The following is a 19,647-nucleotide window of genomic DNA, read 5'->3' as shown; positions in this document are numbered from 1 at the left end:
GTACTACCAACAAAAGGTCTAGCTTTTGATAGAGATGAGTCTTAAGATATCCAAGTGAAGTTCTGGTTTAAAATTGATACAAAAGCTGATTGCAGAAGAATTTGTGATACTCCACATCATCTAAATGTTTATGAGATGTTAGATTATCATATCAGGACCATACATGCCCTCTCCTTCTAAATCTTGCAGAAGTCAGGATTAAATTAAAGAGGGGAAAGAGATTCCACAAGGCCACAACAATTTATAATACATACTGGTTGAGGACAATATGCAACGATCTCATTGCTAAAAATATAGTATAGTAGATTATAAGTGTCTAATTAGATAATTAGACAATCATCACAAAGGATAATAGAAATTTGGTTAAACTATTGAAAGATTATTACAACCATTTTTTCATACAATTTCAATCAAGGTAATTGTTGCAATAAAGCACAGGTCGTTCTCTAGTTGGCTGCCATTATCGTATTTGATACACTGTTATTTCCAATTTACTCTATTTGACAAATTGTAAGAAACTACTTAATCCATGTCACATAAGCCAACCCTGAAGAAAACATCCGATCATATCAGAGTTCTGAACTGAGCCCATAACTAGACTGCCAATCACAAAGGTAACAAAACACAGTTCATTCTGATCTCAATATTGACTGAATCAGCTACAGTATTCTTCTAGCATAAGGCGATAATACAACCTTACCAAATCACAATGAATCCAAAACACAGTTCAGTGACAAGAGGGAAGCATCAATAAAGAAATGTGGTTGTAGCCAAGTTATTAACAAACAGGATATCAGCATGGAGCTGGTTCATTTAAAAGGAAGATGCTAATGCTAATTTTACCAATTGGTTTGATAAGCTGGAGAGTAACATCATTGTACTAGAAATATCTCAAACAATCACATTGTAATCTCGTGTACAATCACCAAAACTAAGCAGGATCCAACATCCAAAAGCACCAAAATGTCATAGTTCCTAGTCTACTTCATAAAGGAATGAAAACGCAATAACACATCCAATCATATCAGAGTTCTGAACTGAGCACACAACTAGACTGCCAATCACAAAGGTACGAGAACACAGTTCATCCTGATCTCAGTATCAATTGAATCAGCTACAGTAATCTTCTAGCGTAAGGTGATAATACAACCTTGCCAAACCACCAATGAATCCAAAACACAGTTCAGTGGCAAGAGGGAAGTCGCGATAAAGAATTGTGGTTGTAGCCATTAGCCAAGTTACTAACAAACAGGATATCAGCATGGAGCTGGTTCACTTAAAAGGAAGATGCTAAATTTTACCAATTGGTTCGATATTCCTTTTAAAAAAATCATTTCAAAAAACAATTGGTTCGATAAGCTGGAGAGTAATGTCTCAAACAACCACATTGTAATCCCCTCTCTCTTTCGTGTGCAGTCACCAAAACCAAGCACGATCCAACATCCAAAAGAACCAAAATGTCATAGTTCCTAGTCTACTTGAATATTACCAGCGCATTTTTATTCCTTAGATACTGAAAACTAACTATCCTTCCCGCAGAGATCTGAACTTAAAATCATCGCATCAGCACAGCAGCAACTGACGCGACAGACACTCCCAGAGCGCAAGAGATGGCCATCACCCGCGTCCGCAGCAGCATGAGGTTAACGTTCTTCGTAGCCTGGAGGCACAGAGTGAGCACCTGCAGCCTCGCGTTGGCCTCCATCTTTTGGAAGAAGGCGATGGGCTTGATGGCGCGGCGCAGCACCAGGGCGACCGCGAAGGGGAACCCGAACGCCGCCACGCCCTGCACCGCCGCGGCGGAACCGACACCGAGCGGAGGGGCACCGTACGCGATCCACGCGCCGGCCGCGAGGTGCGCCCCTCCGAGGAGCGCGAGCGAGCCGCTGAGGCGCTGCACGGTGCGGCGGAGCGCGTCGAGCTCCCGCCGCGTCTCGTCAGCCAGCGGCGACGTGTCGCGCTCCACCGTGGGGCCCTCGATCTCCTGGTGCCGCATCTCATCCGGCGACACGGGCGTGGATGGGGCGCCCTGGCTGGGCTCCGACGGCGCGGAGGAGGAGGGGTTGGGGCTGGGGTTTGAGGACGCGGAGAAGAAGCGGCGGCCGGGATTCAGGAGTATGAAGGGGTCGCGGCCATGGGCGAATGTCTTAGGGGTGGGGAGATGCGCGGCGGCGGCGGCAGCCGTTGGACTCAGGAGGCGGCGGGAGAGGTGCGAGAGCGCCATCGGAGCCTGACGAGGAAAGGTCGCGCCGTCGCGGTGGGCGCTGCCGTCTGCTCGCCTGATTCGGATTTCTGAGAAGTACTACTATTTTCTCCCGTTTCCCAAGTCAAGAGTAAAGGCGTAGGAGCGTCTCAAGATTGCCCAATATTTCCAATCAAAAAACATGAAGTTTTATAACTCCTAAATAAATATTGGTCAAGACTTTCTAATGATCCACTCTCATCGGCACTGTGTGCGCTCCTCCGTGGCACGGCGCTCGCCCGCTGGGCGCTGGCTCCGCGCGCTCGCTGCCGCATGCGCTTGCCGGAGCCGCCGCGCTGGCCCGTAGGTGCCGCCACGCTCGCCCACCAGCACCGTGTGCGCTCCTCCGCGGCACGACGCTCGCCCGCTAGGCGCTGGCTCCGCGCGCTCGCGTGCTGGCTGCCACGTGCGCTTGCCGGAGCCGCCACGCTCGCTCGCCGGTGCCGTCACGCTCGCCCACCGGCAGCGTGTGTGCTCCTCCGCGGCACGGCGCTCACCGGCTGCGGGAGCTACATATACACGCTCGGCTTGACCTCGCGGACTCGCCCAAGGGGTTGGTTGGTTGTATTGTGGCCAAGAGCGAGCTCGCCCGCGGTCATGGAGGTCGCGGTGGCGCTCGACACGGCGGCACGGTGCTACGTCGACTGCTAGAGAGTGGTAGCGATAAAATGAAGAGCATGGGTGTGACCAGGAGCTCACCATGACTTCGCTTGACTACTCGGTTGAGGCAGAGACTAGGTGGAGATGCGTCGCCATCGGTGATGGCGGACACGGCGGCATTAACCGGCGTCACGTCGGCGTTCCGGCGCTTCTGAGGGTCTACAGCTAAAACGGAGGAGCCGATCACGACCACGGCATCAAGGAGAAGCTAGAGCATCAAATGGAAGGGCAAGAGTCTCACCAGAGCAGTTTGGCCACGGTGAGGTGAAGCTCGACAGCGATGGCAGATGGCCGCAAGGAAGATGGAGGCTTCTAGCCGACTCCAACGGAATTGGACGGCGCGAGCGGGTCAAAGTGATGTGCAAGGATTTGGCGAAGCTAGTTGTGAGAGCAATTGAGCGGAGGGTGAGCGATGGTGATGGATTTCGCTGGTGGATCCAAGGTGGCCGACGGCGAGTTGAAGAGGAAAAGAGAACGACAGCGGTCGGCGCTTGGCTTTTAAAGGTGAGAGAGACGTCATGGCACCTGCGGGCGAGCGAGGCGGCTCCGACAAGTGCACGCGAGCGTCGCGCTGCAGAGGAGCGCACACTGTGCCGGTGGGCGAGCGTGGTAGCACCGGCGGGCGACGCAGCGGCTCCAGCAAGCGCATGCGACAGCGAGCACATGGAGCCAGCGGGCGAGCATGGGGCCGCGGTCGAGTGCACGCGGTGCCGGCAGGCGAGCGGCGCGGCACGACCGGCGTGGTCGAGCGGGTGTTGCGCGACCGGCAAGCGAGCGTGGTAGGCCCCTTGAAACGTGCGGCTCACGTATTTCGTCCGCCACGCTAGCACTACCACGTCGCCTGGAGGCCACGCGTGGATGGGAAATGGACCTATGGTGAACAATTTGACAAGTTGAGGGGTCTATTTTCCACGTTTGCATGTTCGTGGATCAGATTGGCACAGGCCGATAAGTTAAAGGGCCGCAAGTGTATTTCACTCTTATTTTTAAATTATCCAAACCACTTTTATATATTCTTTTTATCTTATACATTTGCATCAGGAACCATTTCCTACTCTTTATTCCTTTCACGCCCTTCCACCTTTCGATTGGCCGACAAACACGCGCTAGAGAGAAGATACACGTGACTCGAAAGCTTAACCTTATGCGGAACAGGGTGACTGGTCAGGACATCACTACTTCGTCGCATACAAGCCAAGGAGAGGATGAGGTTCACCATGGGCGTTTAATTCATCTTTTTCATGGTGGAAGCCCAGTCCAACTGAAGTTCGAGCCCATCTAGGGTTCCAGGACCAGTCTGCCTTAAACTAGTCACCCAGGATACATCCGGACTCTGTTTTCGACGATCCACCTATGGTTGGAAAACTAATTTGATAAGGAAGACAATCCAAGTGGTTTCATGTCAAAAGACCTTTAGAATTAATAGAAATCGTCGAAACAAGTCAACGTCTAGAATCTGCCAGGGTGCTGCGATACCGTCTTTTGATTCGTTGGACCGTGTATCGTGTTTGGGCCCATTAGGGGCGTGTAACACCCCGGTGTTACGCAAGCATTTAGGCACTGCAAATCATGAACATAATACATCATCAAGCATCATAATCATACATGCATAATCATGTTAAATAATAACTGAAACAATGCTTCGAAACATATGAAACATGCTCGTGAAACATGTATGTTGCATTACTGTTTAAATGAACCTGGGTCATGTTTGTGCTTGTAATAATGCTTAACATAATTGTTTGGGAGTACAAATGACTTAGAAATGTTTCACATGCATTTTGGAGCAAGGTTGGTATTCAAATTTTCCTAAATTTTGCTTTTAAAATAATATTCTAAAATAGGATTTTTGATTTAAATTAAGTTTAAATCTATAGTTCAAAATCTAATTGGATTTTGGCCTTACTCTTTTTGGCAAAGTTGTAGAGTACATTTTTCTGAGCAACTTTTATTTTGGGTCCAACTTTTGAAATTACTTTGAAAAGGTTTAAAAATTCATTTGAATGAATTTGGGGAAGAAAATAAAAAGGAAAATCACATTTTTCACCTTAATGGGCCGCGCCCTCGCTTCTCGGCCCACGGCCAAAGCCGGCCCGGCCTGCCTCCGCGCCCGCCGTCCGCTCGCTCGCACCCGCGCTCCGACCGCGCCAGGGCATGCGAGCCGCGTGGCGGCCATGCGCCGGCGAGCTCGCCGCGTGGCACCACCGGCCTGCCCCGTCCCTACCGGCCGCGCTGCCTTCAAGGCCCGACCAGCCGCACCCTGGCGCCGCACTCCAACCCTCATTGTCTCTCGCGCGCCTATAATGCAGTAGCAGCCGTAGCTGCGTAGCTCTGCCACGCTCCCTCGCCGGAGTTGGCTCGCCCAGCCACCCCAGCTCATCGTCGACCGCTCCATCTCGCCAGCAGCGTCGCCTCCACCTCGCGCACCCCGTGCTCACCTCGGTCCGCCTTGGTAAGCCTTCACCAGCCATGAATCGCTCACCGGAGTGAGCTCCTCCTCGCCGAAATGCTCCGCTCCATGGACCTTGCCCCTCCGTCCTCCTTCTCGCTCTCTTTTCTCGTGCACGAGCACTGCCCGAGCTCAGTGGAGCTCCCACGCCACTCCCCACGCCACCCCATGGTCGGAGACGCGCTCCCGCCGGAGAGCCAAGCCACCGTGCTGCCATGCACGCCAACGAGGTCGCCTCCATGCACCTCTAGCCATGCCTGTTGCACTGCCGTGTCCGCCTTGGCACGGTGGTCACGATGGTGGTGACCTCGTCGTCGACAGCGAGGTCTCGCCGGTCAACCGTGAGCCCTGCTCGGGTTTGACTGACCGATGGGGTCAATTGACTCGCTGGGTCCCGCCTGTCTGTCTCTCTAGAGCAGTTTTGGGTGTAGATCCGGGTGCATCTAGCAAATAGGGTCGGCTGGATTTTCGTTTTAAAAGAAAACGATTTCTAGAAAATGTTATAAAGTCTTCAAAAATCCTTAGTTTGCTCATTTTAGCTCTAAATCAAGTGAGACCAATTTTGTTGTGTTTCTTAGAAGTAGATCTATAATATAAAAATGTTGCATGTCAAATTTGTAATACTTTTCTATGTAGCTTTATTTAAATTGAATAAATGCCAATTTCTTAGAAATATCTAGTAAATAGAATAATTATAAAAAAAAATATGGTTCCAGTTTTGTTAATCTCCTTTAGTGATGTACTTTGTAGAAAAAATATATGTCATGCATGTTCTGTAGAGAAATATTGATGTGTAGTTCAAGTGCCTTTAATTGATGATTTTTGTTATTTTAATAAGAGAGCAAAAATTGTATAAAACATGTGTATGATAATTTTTTGTGTAGTGATTGTTTACTGTGTAGAACATAGGAAAAATATTAAATCTGTTGTTTGATACTTTTCATAATACAAAGTATTTTCATGCTCATATTTATGCCATAGCTTGTCATTTTTGTGTAGGCTATTTTACTTATCCAAATGCCATAAAAATTTTATGGTAGTCTACTTTGAGTAGTACTCTACTATTGTAATTTTCTTAGATTTTTATGAGCACCAGAAATATATGTTGCTGTTGTAGCCCTAGTTTAAAATGAAATAAAATAATCTTCTTTAATGCATGTTTAGTTAATGATGTTTGCTTTGGTGTATCTTTGAAGCATCTTAGCTTGCTGTGGTGACTTGACATGTTAGTATAGTGGTTGTCGTAGTAGTATAGTAGTACATATTCTTGGATGATATTGGCTACCTTGTAGAAGAGCTTTACTTCTACTCTATCCAATAAAGTTAAACATGTTCATCTACATTCCATGCATCATGATCATTACATGTCATCTCTCCGTTGCACCTATGTATGAGCACTTATACATCTGCATCATACAGGATTGTAGGAGGAGTTGCTAGTAGCAGTTCAGGAAGAGCAGACCGGGACAGATCCATAAGAAATCTAGGCACAAGAGGTGCTAGAGGAAGAGGAGCAAGGAGAGGACTTGCCTGAGTGCATGGATCATCAACCTAATTTGTTCAAATGAGGCAAGCCCCGGAGCATTCTAAGTCTCCTACTTTAAAGCAATTCTTTCTATATATGAGTTTATATATTATTGCATTAAGTTATAGGATTTGATTGAAACCGTTGATGCATTTATTACTATCCTTGCCTACCCTATTACCTTTTTGCCCTGTTAGGTTGGGATCGAATAACTGCTTAGCCTTGCTTAGACCAGTAGCGATCGGTGATTTCCGGTCACCTACATTTATTGGTGGTTACTGGAAGAATTTAGCTATGAAAAGAATGGTATCCTGAAATTAACCATACGTGATGGATAATTGGAGATCGGACGGAAAAGTTGGAAGCAACCAGACAGGGTTCTAGGGTGCTGTTAGTCTTCTGTCTGTGTCGATTAAGGACCGATCGTTGCTTGTCCCTCTTGTCACGTTGAACGCATGCCTCACATTTAGCTGGCCGAATAAAGTACCTTTCGACCGTGAAGCTAGTGACACTATTCGAGCCGGGATAAACTCGGATTGGTAGACTGGTGCTGAAGGGGGTATGACGGGGACACGAAGAGTGAGCCCAAGGTGCGTCCTGGCAGTCGAGCGGTCCCTGGGTAGTGCGGTCCATGATTGTTATCCTGCGGCTACTTAAAAAGTGTCATTGGTGATCTATAGCTCACTTGATCGGTGAGTGTGGTTTGTGTGAGGAATAAATCACCAGCTGGTTAGGAATCGATTCGAATCACCATCGCTCCTAGATAGTGAGCACTTAACTCGAGCTATAGCATCGTAGTAATTATGATGGAACACTGATGGTTATCTGGATGGTATGGGATATGCTAAATCTAAGTTGGTAACTAGATGTTATTGGTTAATCAAGTGATTGCTATAGTATAGGTGCTTACCTAGATGGATAGGTCATAATAAAGATGATGCAAAGTACTTAAAATGGCTTCTTCATGATAGCTTATGTTTTTCGCAAACCAGTCAGCTAGACCATTAAAGAAAGCCTTGCATAATCCTTGGTGTTGCTTTATTTTGGTTTAAGATGGGTAAGTCTAGTTGAGTACCTTCTCGTACTCAGGGCGTTGTTCCCATTGTTATTGCAGATGGTCAAATATACTACGGTTATTGCATTAACTGTCTGTACCCAGTGATGGGTGACAACTAGGACCAAGGGCAACGGTCACTCCGTATCTCTCATCTGATGCTTTTGTTGGAGATGACTACCTACTGGCACTGTATCTGAACTAAAAGTGTGTGTGGCTTTAAAACTATTTGCTTCCGCTATTTCAGTTTGAACTTGGGTTGTAATAACTTTATGTTCTAAACTCTGATGTATCCAACTGTCATTGCGAACTTTATGTAACATGTGACGATAATTGCTAAACTTGTACGATCTTGGTTTGTATGTCGATTGGTTTGAAATTCTTCGTGGTTTCATGGACTACCGGGTTATATAGGCTTAAGTTTGCTAAATTATCTGCTTCGGCAGAAGATTTCCTTACTTAATCTCGTATAATTGGTTGGTTCTGTTACAGGGCGCGTCTAGGGGGGTGACGCCCAAGACTCTATAAATAGTAGCCATCGCTCTCCTTAGAGTTTGGATTTTGTTTAGTTCTTGATTTCCTCGTAAAACAGACATTGTTTTGCTGCAACTGTGCCGCCAAGGCTGCTTGCTGTGAACCAGGGCCCCAGTTCTTGATCTTGTTCGCCTGTGGTGATTAGTCCTTTCGAATAAAGACTTGAACATCTTCTCATTATTATAAGCCTCATATTTATTTGTAATTTCAGATTGTGTTCATCTCGTTCTTGCTTGTGTTCTCGATTCGCTTGCAGGAAAGCCTTCGCGGTGAGGTCAATCGCGTTCGTGTGGTTGATAACCAACAGAGCAGTGGTGTAATGGTTGCGAGGGTCCGAATCAGTCTTGGTTTGAAGCCTAGATCATGAACATCGAGTCTCCACCAATCGACGCTATCATACCTATCGAAAAATCGGGCCTAGTCTACATCAAGTGGTATCAGAGACCTTGTTGCCTGTTAGGTATAACTTTGTTTCCCCTCTAGATTGTTACGGTTTTTGCATTACCTATAGTCTACAAAAAGCAAAAAAAATATACACCGCCACATATTTCCTGTCCTATAGCCTCATTGTGCCGTGCAATTTCATCTCTATTTCGCGTTGTTGAGTTTGTGCCCTAGGTCAAGTTCTGGTTGCTGGTTTTAGTTCATTTTTGAGTCTGGTTTATGTTTTTTTTCCTTTGTTTTTATCATAATCCGTGAACACCTTCAAGTCTTGCTATGATTCATGTGTATTCATCAAATCCTAGTTCACACCATCTTTTTTTGTTACACTTATTTTCACTGTTTCCATCAAATCCTTACTGCCGTGACCAATTTTGCGCGCATTCCCGTTTTGTCCTCTAATTCAGATTGTGTTCGTAAAACTGGTCTAGTTTTCGCATACGAACTCGGATTTCGACGTTCCATATATCAAAATCGGTTAGAAAAAATTTCGGATCCGTCCATCTCTCACCTTGTCGAGGTCGGAGATTTTTATTTTGGTCAAAAAGTGATCACAAGATCCTCTTTTCGTGGTCATAAGGTTTTTATCGATTTTGAGCACGTCTTCTGAAAATTCCACATGCCACGTCTTTTATTTGTTTAAGCTCATATTTTCTGTGGTTACTTCTTTTGTGCTCCTAAGTGAAGAAAAAATATCAAAAAATAAAAAGAAAAAGTCAAAATTTCTCAAAAAACAACGACAGCCCAAAAAAATAGAAAAAAGAGGGGCAAAAGTGGAACAATATCTAGAGGAGCACATAGAGAGCGCCATTTGAGCTGTGTTTGCGTGTGCTGATTTCTGCCTTGTTCCTAATTATATTCTTGTTGTTCACATCACTTAATACATCTGGTACTTGGAACGTGAGTAGGCCAGCAATTAAGACAAGTACTTGAGATACTTATTCAGCTTTGCTATTCAAATGCGAATTTTGCTATTCCTTGCTACTATATTGTGCCTATCCAAGCTCCACTTTCTTCTAACCAAGTACAGGTTCGTCTTGCAACTATTACACTCAAGCTACAACAGTATCACAATCACCAACTGATTGCACCGCCTGTTGCTTTGGTAAGAACACTTGTAAGACCATGGTAAGACGCTTGAGAGTTAAGTGCCTTATTTTTCCTTGTCCACAACCTAAGTAGTTGGTAGGGATAATACTATTTATGTTGTCTTTTCCTTTCTACTAACCATGTCAGGAACAGCCGGAGGCAGCGGCCAAGGAAACGAGGACGCACCTACAGATTTCAATGACTGTGTTTCTAAGAATGAGCTTCGTGTCATTCTTGATGACAAGTTCAATGAGATCCTTCAACAAATCACCAATTGGGCCAAGAGGATTGAAGATGTTGAACAACAACATCCTAAACCACGTCCTGAAGATGATGATGACGATCTCTCTAAGGAGGACGATGGCGACGCGGAGGCTAAAGCCAAAGCTCAACGATGTGCTGAGGATGCACGTGACCATAATCGATTGAACTTTAACCAACATGGTATGGGAGGTAACAACCAAGGTAATAATGATCCTTTCTCTAAAACCAAGTTTAAGATACCTCATTTTTCTGGTTCTGCTGATCCTGAAGCATATTTAGATTAGGAGATGGCTGTAGATAAAAAATTTAGCTCCCATCAAGTACCTGAAGAATATAGAGTTAGACTTGCTACTAGTGAGTTTACTAGTTTTGCTCTTTTTTGGTGGAATGATATTTGCAATAATGCTAATGCTAATGCTTAAATACCTCAAACCTGGACTGTACTTAAACGACGAATGAAATCGAGATTTGTTCCTCCATACTATCAGCGTGATCTGTGATTAAAACTACAATGTTTAAATCAAGGTAGTAAAACTATTGAAGAATATTATCAGAAGCTTTTAATTGGTCTAGCACATAGTAACATACAAGAGGATGATATGGATAAGTGTTCTAGATTTTTTGGAGGTTTGCGTTGTGAAATACAGGATGTTCTTGACTATAAAGAATGGATTAGATTTTCCCAATTATATCATTATGCTATTAAAGTTGAAAGGGAAGTACAGGGACAACAACCTAGGCGATCCACGACTCCATCCGCGACTCCATCCATTCCTTCACGTCCAATCGAGGTGAGTAAATTTTCTAATGTGCAGACACCACTAGCGCCTGTAAAGAAGAGTTCTCCTATCACACCTTCTTCCAGTGGATCTGCTATACCTTCCTCTAGCAGCTCTTCTAAAGTTATGTGCCATCGCTGCAAGGGCATGGGATATATTGCTAAAGAATGCCCCAGCAAACACGCATATATTGCTACTGATGATGGTGGGTATGCTAGTGCTAGTGATGAAGAGAATGAATTTGCACTTGCAACTGATCTTTATGCAGATAAATTTGTAGATAGTGCTGAAGATCCTGATGAGGTAATTGATAGTGTGGCATGCACTGCAGACTACAAATCAATCCTTGTTCAGCGTGTTTTGAGTACACAAGTTGAGCCAGTAGACAAGCTACAATGTCATAATTTATTTTAAATGTTCCTCATTATCAATAATTTCTGTGTTCGTGCTATAATTGATGGAGGGAGCAGTAATAACTTGGTAAGTTCTGAGCTTGTCAAGACTCTTGGTTTATCTACACGTGCTCTTCCACATTCATACCATGTTCAGTGGTTCAAAAATAGTGGTAAGGCAAAGGTAACACAATCTGCTCGTGTGTATTTTTCTATCGGGTCATACCATGATTATGTTGATTTTGATGTTGTGCCTATGCAAACTTGTTCACTTTTGTTAGGCCGCCCTTGGCAATATGATAATAATGCTCTACATCATGGTAGGCAAAATAAATATACTTTTATATTAAAGGAAAGACCATTGCTTTACTTCCTTTAACTCCTACTAAAATTATGCAATATGAAAAGGAACTTGCTGAAAAGAAAAATAAAGGCCTTAATAACGACTCTAGCAAACCATTAAATGAACCTTCAAGTAACATGAAAGAAGTTTTATTTGCTCTAAAATATGTTCTTACTGTTCATGATGAACCATGTTATGCTCTAACTTGTACATCGCCTATATGTCCACTTGGTCCTACTCCTAGTGCTATGTCTCTTGTTAGTACTAACCTTTTGCAGGAGAAGGAGGATGAATTCCCAATAGGGAAGCCACCATGTGTAGGGTCGAGATGGCAGACTAGATGGGGGTGAATAGTCCTTTCTAAAATTAATCACATCGGCTAATCGAAATAAGTGCGGAATTAGAACTATCGGTCTAGCCAAGACTACACCCCTCTATCTATGTTCTCTAGCACCTTCCAAAGATACTAATTAAGCAACAAAGGTGCCGGGCTAGATAGAGCTCACCTAACTAATTCTAGGAGCAAGGTCACACAAATCTATGCCACTAGTACTTTAAGCAACAAGGGAGCTCCTACACATGCTAGTAAGCAAAAGCACAAAGCCAACTAAGCTCACTAGCAATGCTCAATAACAAGTCAACCAATGCCAAATTAGAGAGCGCAAATACTTAGCTACACAAACTAAGCAAAGTGACTAACAAGGTTACATAAACCTAATTAGCCAAGCAAGGGAGCTACTTCTATGCTACACAAGCAAGAAGGTAACTAGTAAGCTACACAAGCTAACTAGTTACAAGAGCAACTACTCAAGCACAATGTATATGAAAGTAATTACAAGCTTATGTAACGAAGATGCAAACCAACGGGAAGAACAAGGTTGACACGATGATTTTTCTCCCGAGGTTCACGTGCTTGCCAACACGCTATGTCTCCGTTGTGTCGACCGCTCACTTGGTGGTTCAGTGGCTAATTGGCATCACCCGCTAAGCCCGCATGTCTAGCACCGCAAGAACCTACCCCAAAAGTGAGGATAGATCAATGACACGCTCAACTAGAGTTGCTCTTCGTGGCTCCCGCGGGGCGAGCACAATGCCCCTCACAAAACTCTTCTCCAGAGCACCGCACAAGCTTCTTACGGGCTTCAACGGAGACCACCACCAAGCCATCTAGGAGATGGCAACCTCCAAGCGTAACAAACACCACCAGCTTGTAACTCGATCACCTAGTGCCACTCGATGCAACCTCACGATGTAATTGCACTAGAATCGCTCTCTCACACAATCGAAAGATCACTATCAAGTATATATGAGATGGAGGGCTCCCAAGCACTACTACACAAGCCACCAAGGCTCTAGTGTGCTCAGCTGCTGGCCCAAGGCCAACCATGGTTTCTATTTATAACCCCACAAACAAATAGAGTTGTTACCTCTTCACTGGGCAAAAGTCATGATGACCGGATGCTCCGGTCATGCGATGCACGCCACGTGTCCCCTTCTTTAAACGTTGTTCATCCGATCTCAATGGTCATCTAACGACCAAACGTAGCAGCTTGAACTGACCGGACGCAGCAACCCAGCGTCCGGTCATTTCCAGTAAGGTACCAGACATGACCGGACACGTTCGGTCGGTCGCGATCAGATGCAGCACCAACGTCCGGTCACCTCCAGCAACACTGCTCTGCCTGCGTCATCACACGTCACCTTGACCAGATGCACCCTGTCAGCGTCCGGTCACTTCCAGCGCCAGCATTCGGTCAAAGACTGACGCCTGCCCGCTGATTGCCACTACTGACCGGACGATGGAACCCAGCGTCTGTTCACTACGTTACTAGTGTCTGGTTCACTCTATGAGACCCTATCTTTTTGGAATAGGGCATCGGTGGCACCGTCGGACTGTCCGCACTCTACGGGCGGACACTCCGCTGGTGGAGTTCCGAACCATTCTCACCTCCGTTACATCGCCGAGTTGATCCACATCAACTCCAACTTCATCTCCTTTGTAAATGTACAAACACCACCAAGTGTACACCACCATGTGTATGTGTGTTAGCATTTTCACAATCATTTTTCAAAGGATTAGCCACTCAACTTGCCACACCACTCAATCCTAGTGACAATGCAAAGTTAGATTACTCGAGTGGTACTAGATGACCGATATACAAACAAGTTTGCCCCTCTTGATAGTATGACCATCTATCCTAAACCTGGTCACAAACTTCTCTACACACCTATGACCAGTGAAATGAAATGCCTTAGGTTATACCTTTGCCTTATGCATTCCATTCCATCTCCTCCAATGTCGATGCAACACATGCACCAACATGATTAACAATGATATGATCCACTTCATATCATCACGTGATCATATTGGTTCATCGATCTTGACTTCACTTGCTTTTCACCATTGCCTTCGTGTATCGGCGCCAAGTCTTGCTCAAGCTTCACCGCCATGCGGTCCATCGCTCCAAAGCCTCCGACTTGCCCTTTACGCTTGCAACCGGTCCATCAAGCCAAGTCTTGTCTCAATCTTCTCCACCTTGATCACATGACTCAATGTCATGTCTTATGTGCAATGAGCTCCTTCATCATCACATGTGTGAGCTTTGCAATATCTCCAAGCCATTTTCACGTTCATGGCATATGCTGCTCACACATATGTACCTATGAACTAATCACCTATGTATCTCACATAAACATAATTAGTCCGCCTAGGTTGTCACTCAATTACCAAAACCACACAAGGACCTTTCACCATAGTAGCCACTTTGCGAAGGATGGGGCGCCAAGATGAACGTCTTCTTCTAGAACCATCGTTGCTGTCATCCAATGGAGGAGATGATCTACTTCAGTCGAGGATGACTTCAATTCAAGAAAGGGAGGATGATGAGGACATCACTACTTCATCGCATACAAGCCAAGGAGAGGACGAGGTCCACCATGGGCGTCCAATTCATCTTTTTTATGGTGGAAGCCCAGTCCAACTGAAGTTCAAGCCCATCTTGGGTTCTAGGACCAGTCTGCCTTAAACTAGTCACCCAGGACGCATCTGGACTCTGTTTTTGATGATCCACATATGGTTGGAAAGCTAATTTGATAAGGAAGCCAATCCAAGTGGTTTCATGTCAAAAGACCTTCAGAATCATTGGAAATCATCGAAACAATTCAGCATCCAAAATCTGCTCGGGTGTTGCGAAACCGTCTTTTGGTCCGTTGGACCGTGTATTGTGTTCAGGCCCATTAGGGGGCACGTCTAGGGGGGTGACGCCCAAGACTCTATAAATAGCAGCCGTCGCTCTCCTTAGGGTTTGGATTTTGTTTAGTTCTTAATTTCCTCATGAAATAGACATTATTTTGCTGCAACTGTGCCGCCAAGGCTGCTTGCTGTGAACCAAGGCCCCTGTTCTTGATCTTGTTCGCCTGTGGTGATTAATCCTTTCGAATAAAGACTTAAACTCCTTCTCGTTATTATAAGCCTTATATTTATTTGCAATTTCATATTACGTTCATCTCGTTCTTGCTTGTGTTCTCGATTCGCTTGTAGGAAAGCCTTCTCAACGAGGTCAATCACGTTTGAGTGGTTGATAACCAACAGAGCAGTGGTGTAATGGTTGTGGGGGTCCAAATCAGTCTTGGTTCAAAGCCTAGATCATGAATATCGAGTCTCCACCAATCGAAGCTATCATACCTATCAAAAGATCAGGCCTAGTCTACATCAGTGACTTCCCAAGTTCTAAAAGATTAGAATGATGGATTAAGAGTCGTTAGAGAGAGGTTTTTTCTTATCTTGCTAAGGGCATGTTCGGTTCCTGGGGATTCACGTACAGGAACTGTTATGGTCAGAAACACTTATTTAATTTCTATACACCAGACTTCACCTGGAATCATTCTGGGCAAGAATGACTCCAAATCTATGAGCCCTAAAAGACCAAAAGGGATTTAGGGAAGATCCTCTCAACAGAGACTACGTTTGCTCCCCTCGTATGTGTAAATGAGTTGAACTCGAAGTATGTTTTGCCAACACACACGGCAGCACAGGGACACCGCTACCAGGGACCTAAATTTTTTAGCCTATTTTTTGAAAAAAATTCACAAATATGCCCCTAGAGGTAATATTTCAAAATTTGGACCCTTAGCTCGGCGCCGTCGTTGCTAGCACCGAGCTCTTGGGCTCGAAGTAGACGTGGTAGTGACATGGCAGGCTGCTCGGTGCTAGTAACCCTGGTGCCTAGCTCGACGCCAGTAACCCTAGCACCTAGCTCAGCGCCACAGATCCTAGCATCGATCTCGGCACCGTAGTTCCTAGCGCCGAGCTTGGCGCCATGATCTATGGCACTGAGGTGGTGTTTTAACCCTGGCCCCAACCTTCCTGTCTGAGCCTTCTTCCTCTTCTTTCTCGTCTCTTGTGAGTTTTTTCTCCCCCTACTTCGCCCTACCTCACAAATCGGCATATTGGACTTTGGAAACTTTGATTTGATTCGTAGATCTTTGAGAGCAAGGTATCCTTGCTCCCCTCCTAGTTTTTTTCTCATCGATTCAGTATATATTAATCAGATTTTTGAACCTAAGAATCATCATTACTTAGGGTTTTATGCAATTTTTTTTATATTTGTATTATACCTTGGTAACCGCAACGCATGTTGTTATGTTATGGGTTCATTGTTGTGCATAACATTGGAAACCCTAGGTTTAGAGTTTAATGTTAATTGCTTTCGGTTCTTAGAACAAAATTAGTTGTATTATAGTTATGATTCTCATTGACATTAATTTGTGATATTTTAATTTTTGTTTGTTAAATTACATTCGCTTTGTTAGATGTAAGAAATGTATCAGGAGGAGTTTTGGCAAAAACAGGGTCGTTCTCAAGAATTATACCCTGATGCGTCTAGCAAAGATGCCCCCATCCCTCCTGACCTCCCTGACCCAAAATGTGACTATGGTTTCCTAGCCCACTTGTTTCAATCAAAACATACAGACACAGCGGCGTGTTGCTTCTACACATATAGTCGTTTTAATATAAGAAATTGTTTCCACTATCTTTTTTTTATTTGTGTAAGTATGCTACTAATATTTTATTAGAATCTTGTTGTGTTGGACCATAAGAGGTGTTTTTTCTTTCAGTGGATCGACGGTGCAGACAAGTTTGACCCTAGGTACCTCCTTTTTGACAATTGGTTTAGAGGGAAATATCCATGTGAGCACTTCAAGCGGTGGGTTCCACCCCCCTAACCCCCCACCACTGATGGCTAAGGAGAAGCACCTAGCCATAGTTAGATGACTTGAGAACCCTCCTCTGTGTGAATGTGGAGATCGAGCTGTGATAAACCCTGAGAATACGTTGGAGTTTGTGTGTCCGAACAAACACGAAGTAAGTGGAAAGTGTATCTGTTTAAATGTTTAGCTCTATGTGTGCGTGTACTAATGTCTCCTCTTTTAGGTGTATGGATTTGCGAAGTGTCATTTTAAGGAGTGGCTCTATGGTCCTAAGAATCAATAGCCGGAGCCACCAAAGGTAAAGGAAAAGAAGAAGAAAAGTTAATTTACAAAGCACCTCCAGTCAAGTACGAATATGGTGTTAAATCCAACTATGGTCTAGTCCCTTCGGAGCTTGGAGTAGGCCATTATTATGGCCATATGGTTGACTATGATGAGTATGTCATGTAAGTTGGATAGAAGAGAAACATATTGAAGAAACAAATAGTAATAGCAATAAATTAGGTGGAATTGCGCTATCCTATAAAAAAGTCAATGAATTAAAAATTCAATATACAATGAAACATGAACTTAGAAATGTACAAGTAATTAACACAATTACATGCATAAATTGAGATATGCATAATTAATTAAATGAATATGACAAATATGAAATAATAAAATCAACCAATAGTCGCACCTCACTAATCTGCCAATGGCAACTTCGTGAATTGTGGCCAAGTCTACCACACTTGCCGCACTCGTACTGCTCGGGTCAGTAACAAATGGGGTTCCTCTCCCATGCCTCGTTCTTCCAAGTATCTGATCTATAATCATCCTATGCCTCGTCCTCTTCCTTGATCCACGCTTGTTCCAATAGTAAGCTAGATCTACAATATACTTTGGCCCATCATATGGAGGCCACTCTCTAGGGTCCCAGAAAGGCACGAAGCGGGGGCGCCATGTGTGCATAAGCATATCAACACTAAACTCATGAGATATCTTGCTCTTGATATTATAGTTGTGATGCCTAGCTGTTGCCACCAAATAGGAACATAGAAAGTGGTACTGCCTTGGTTTACCACAAGTGCATTTGAAATCTTGGAGGATAACCACATGCATCCTCGACTCTCAGACCTTGCCGTCAGACGTTATACCACCCCTATGCTCCACCTGATAAGTCCCTGTGGCATGGTTAAAGCATGTAACCTCATGTGTGTCAGCCCTTTCATTTGCCTTCTCTAGGTGTGCCTTTGGTTTCAAAGCCCATATCTCTCCATCACTCCGCAACTTCAATGCATATGCGTGTCTATTGTTGAACTAGGCAATAAGCTTGTAGAAGGTAAATTGAACGATTGCATTCACGGGCATGCCACGTATCCCTAATAGCAACTTATTGAATGACTCCGCCATGTTGCTACACTAAAACTCATACCTCCATCCAACTGTGTCGTGAGCTCTCTCCATTTCTCTAAATCCCTCATCAAACCTATGAGTCATTGTCTACCTTCTATATTTGATGCGGTTCTGACCTGCTCCAACTTTTTCTGAAAGTAATTGTCCTCAAGCTATCGAGCAGCCTCCTAGAACAGATCAAAGTTACCCTTCACACCATCCTTCTAGAGTAGATTCTCGGCAAGGTGCCGAGTACACCAATGATGGTGCAAAGGTGCATACCCCTCTATTTGTTCTCACACGGGATTAAGTATGCCTAGGTGCCTATCAAATATGATGCCAACCTCTCTGCTAGGGCCAACCACATGTATCCTGTCGGTGTTTTTGGACCGAGGGGTCCTCAACCGACTAGTGAATTTGAACTGTGTGCTCCCAGTCCTGGATGGTGATGCAAAGAGACACAAGGTTTATACTGGTTCAGGCAATCGGTGCCCTATGTCCAGTCTAGGAGATCGATCTTGTATTCCTTGCACCGAAGTGCTTGTAGTAGGGGGTTATAAGCTGGGTGAGAGAGGGAGCTAGTCCTAGGTCTCGGTGAGGAGTGGTGCGAGCTGCTTGAGACATTGCTCTTAGGCAGTCGGGAAGTGTGTGTTATGGGGCCTTGTTCTCCCTCTGTCCTCCCTAAATGACCCAAGTCCTCTCTTTTTATAGTTGAAGGGAGGACAAGGATAGTACATATGCTAACTATACGGCGTCATGCAAACAGAGGTGGTGCGTCCGAGCCCTGTGGCGGTGTGGTCGTCGGAGTGGTCCGTCCTTGGAGCACTAGGGTAGCGTGCTGGTCACATCCGATCCTGTGCATCATGGGAGCTCTAGGACTGCCTCGGAGTGGGTGCGGTGGTGAACGTGCGAGCTACTGTGGACTGACTATGCACGAGGCCGAGGCTCGGTCGGTGCCGAGGCTGCACCGCAGTGGGGGGTCTCGGTGGACATGAATCCTGAGATAGCTGAGACCTTGGTGCACAGTGCCGAGGCCCTAAGAGGGTGGCTGATCTGGTGCGCTGGCTTAGAGGCGGTGATGACCCGGGCCAAGCTGTCTGTGTAGTGTTGTTTTCGAGGCGAGGATCGCGGGGCACAGTGTAGTGCAGGCACTAATCGTGGGCATAGCATCAGAATACAGTGATCGGTAATCCTCGCCGTACCCTGTCCTAGCTAGTATGGTGCTGATGCAACCTCATGTCCCGTTGGCCATTCTACGGTGTCGAGCCATTGTTCGGCTGAGATTGCGGG

General features: G+C 45.2%; 1 protein-coding gene across 1 annotated transcript; it reads right to left on the bottom strand.

Moving 5' to 3' along the window:
• Positions 1-199: 199 nt before the first annotated feature.
• Positions 200-2,348, bottom strand: LOC136474678 (uncharacterized). Its single transcript, XM_066472242.1, has one exon. It carries the CDS (start codon positions 2,222-2,224, stop codon positions 1,556-1,558), a length of 669 nt encoding a protein of 222 aa, XP_066328339.1. The 5' UTR covers positions 2,225-2,348; the 3' UTR covers positions 200-1,555.
• Positions 2,349-19,647: the final 17,299 nt, after the last annotated feature.

Source organism: Miscanthus floridulus, chromosome 8, assembly GCF_019320115.1.
Source record: "Miscanthus floridulus cultivar M001 chromosome 8, ASM1932011v1, whole genome shotgun sequence".
In the NCBI taxonomy this organism is placed as follows: domain Eukaryota; kingdom Viridiplantae; phylum Streptophyta; class Magnoliopsida; order Poales; family Poaceae; genus Miscanthus; species Miscanthus floridulus.
The sequence above is the reverse complement of the archived record's forward strand: the minus strand, read 5'-3'. Positions and strand labels throughout refer to the sequence as shown.

Bases quoted from the DNA above. Each gene is read 5' to 3' on its own strand.
- LOC136474678 (XM_066472242.1), bottom strand. From the start codon at position 2,224: ATGGCGCTCTCGCACCTCTCCCGCCGCCTCCTGAGTCCAACGGCTGCC.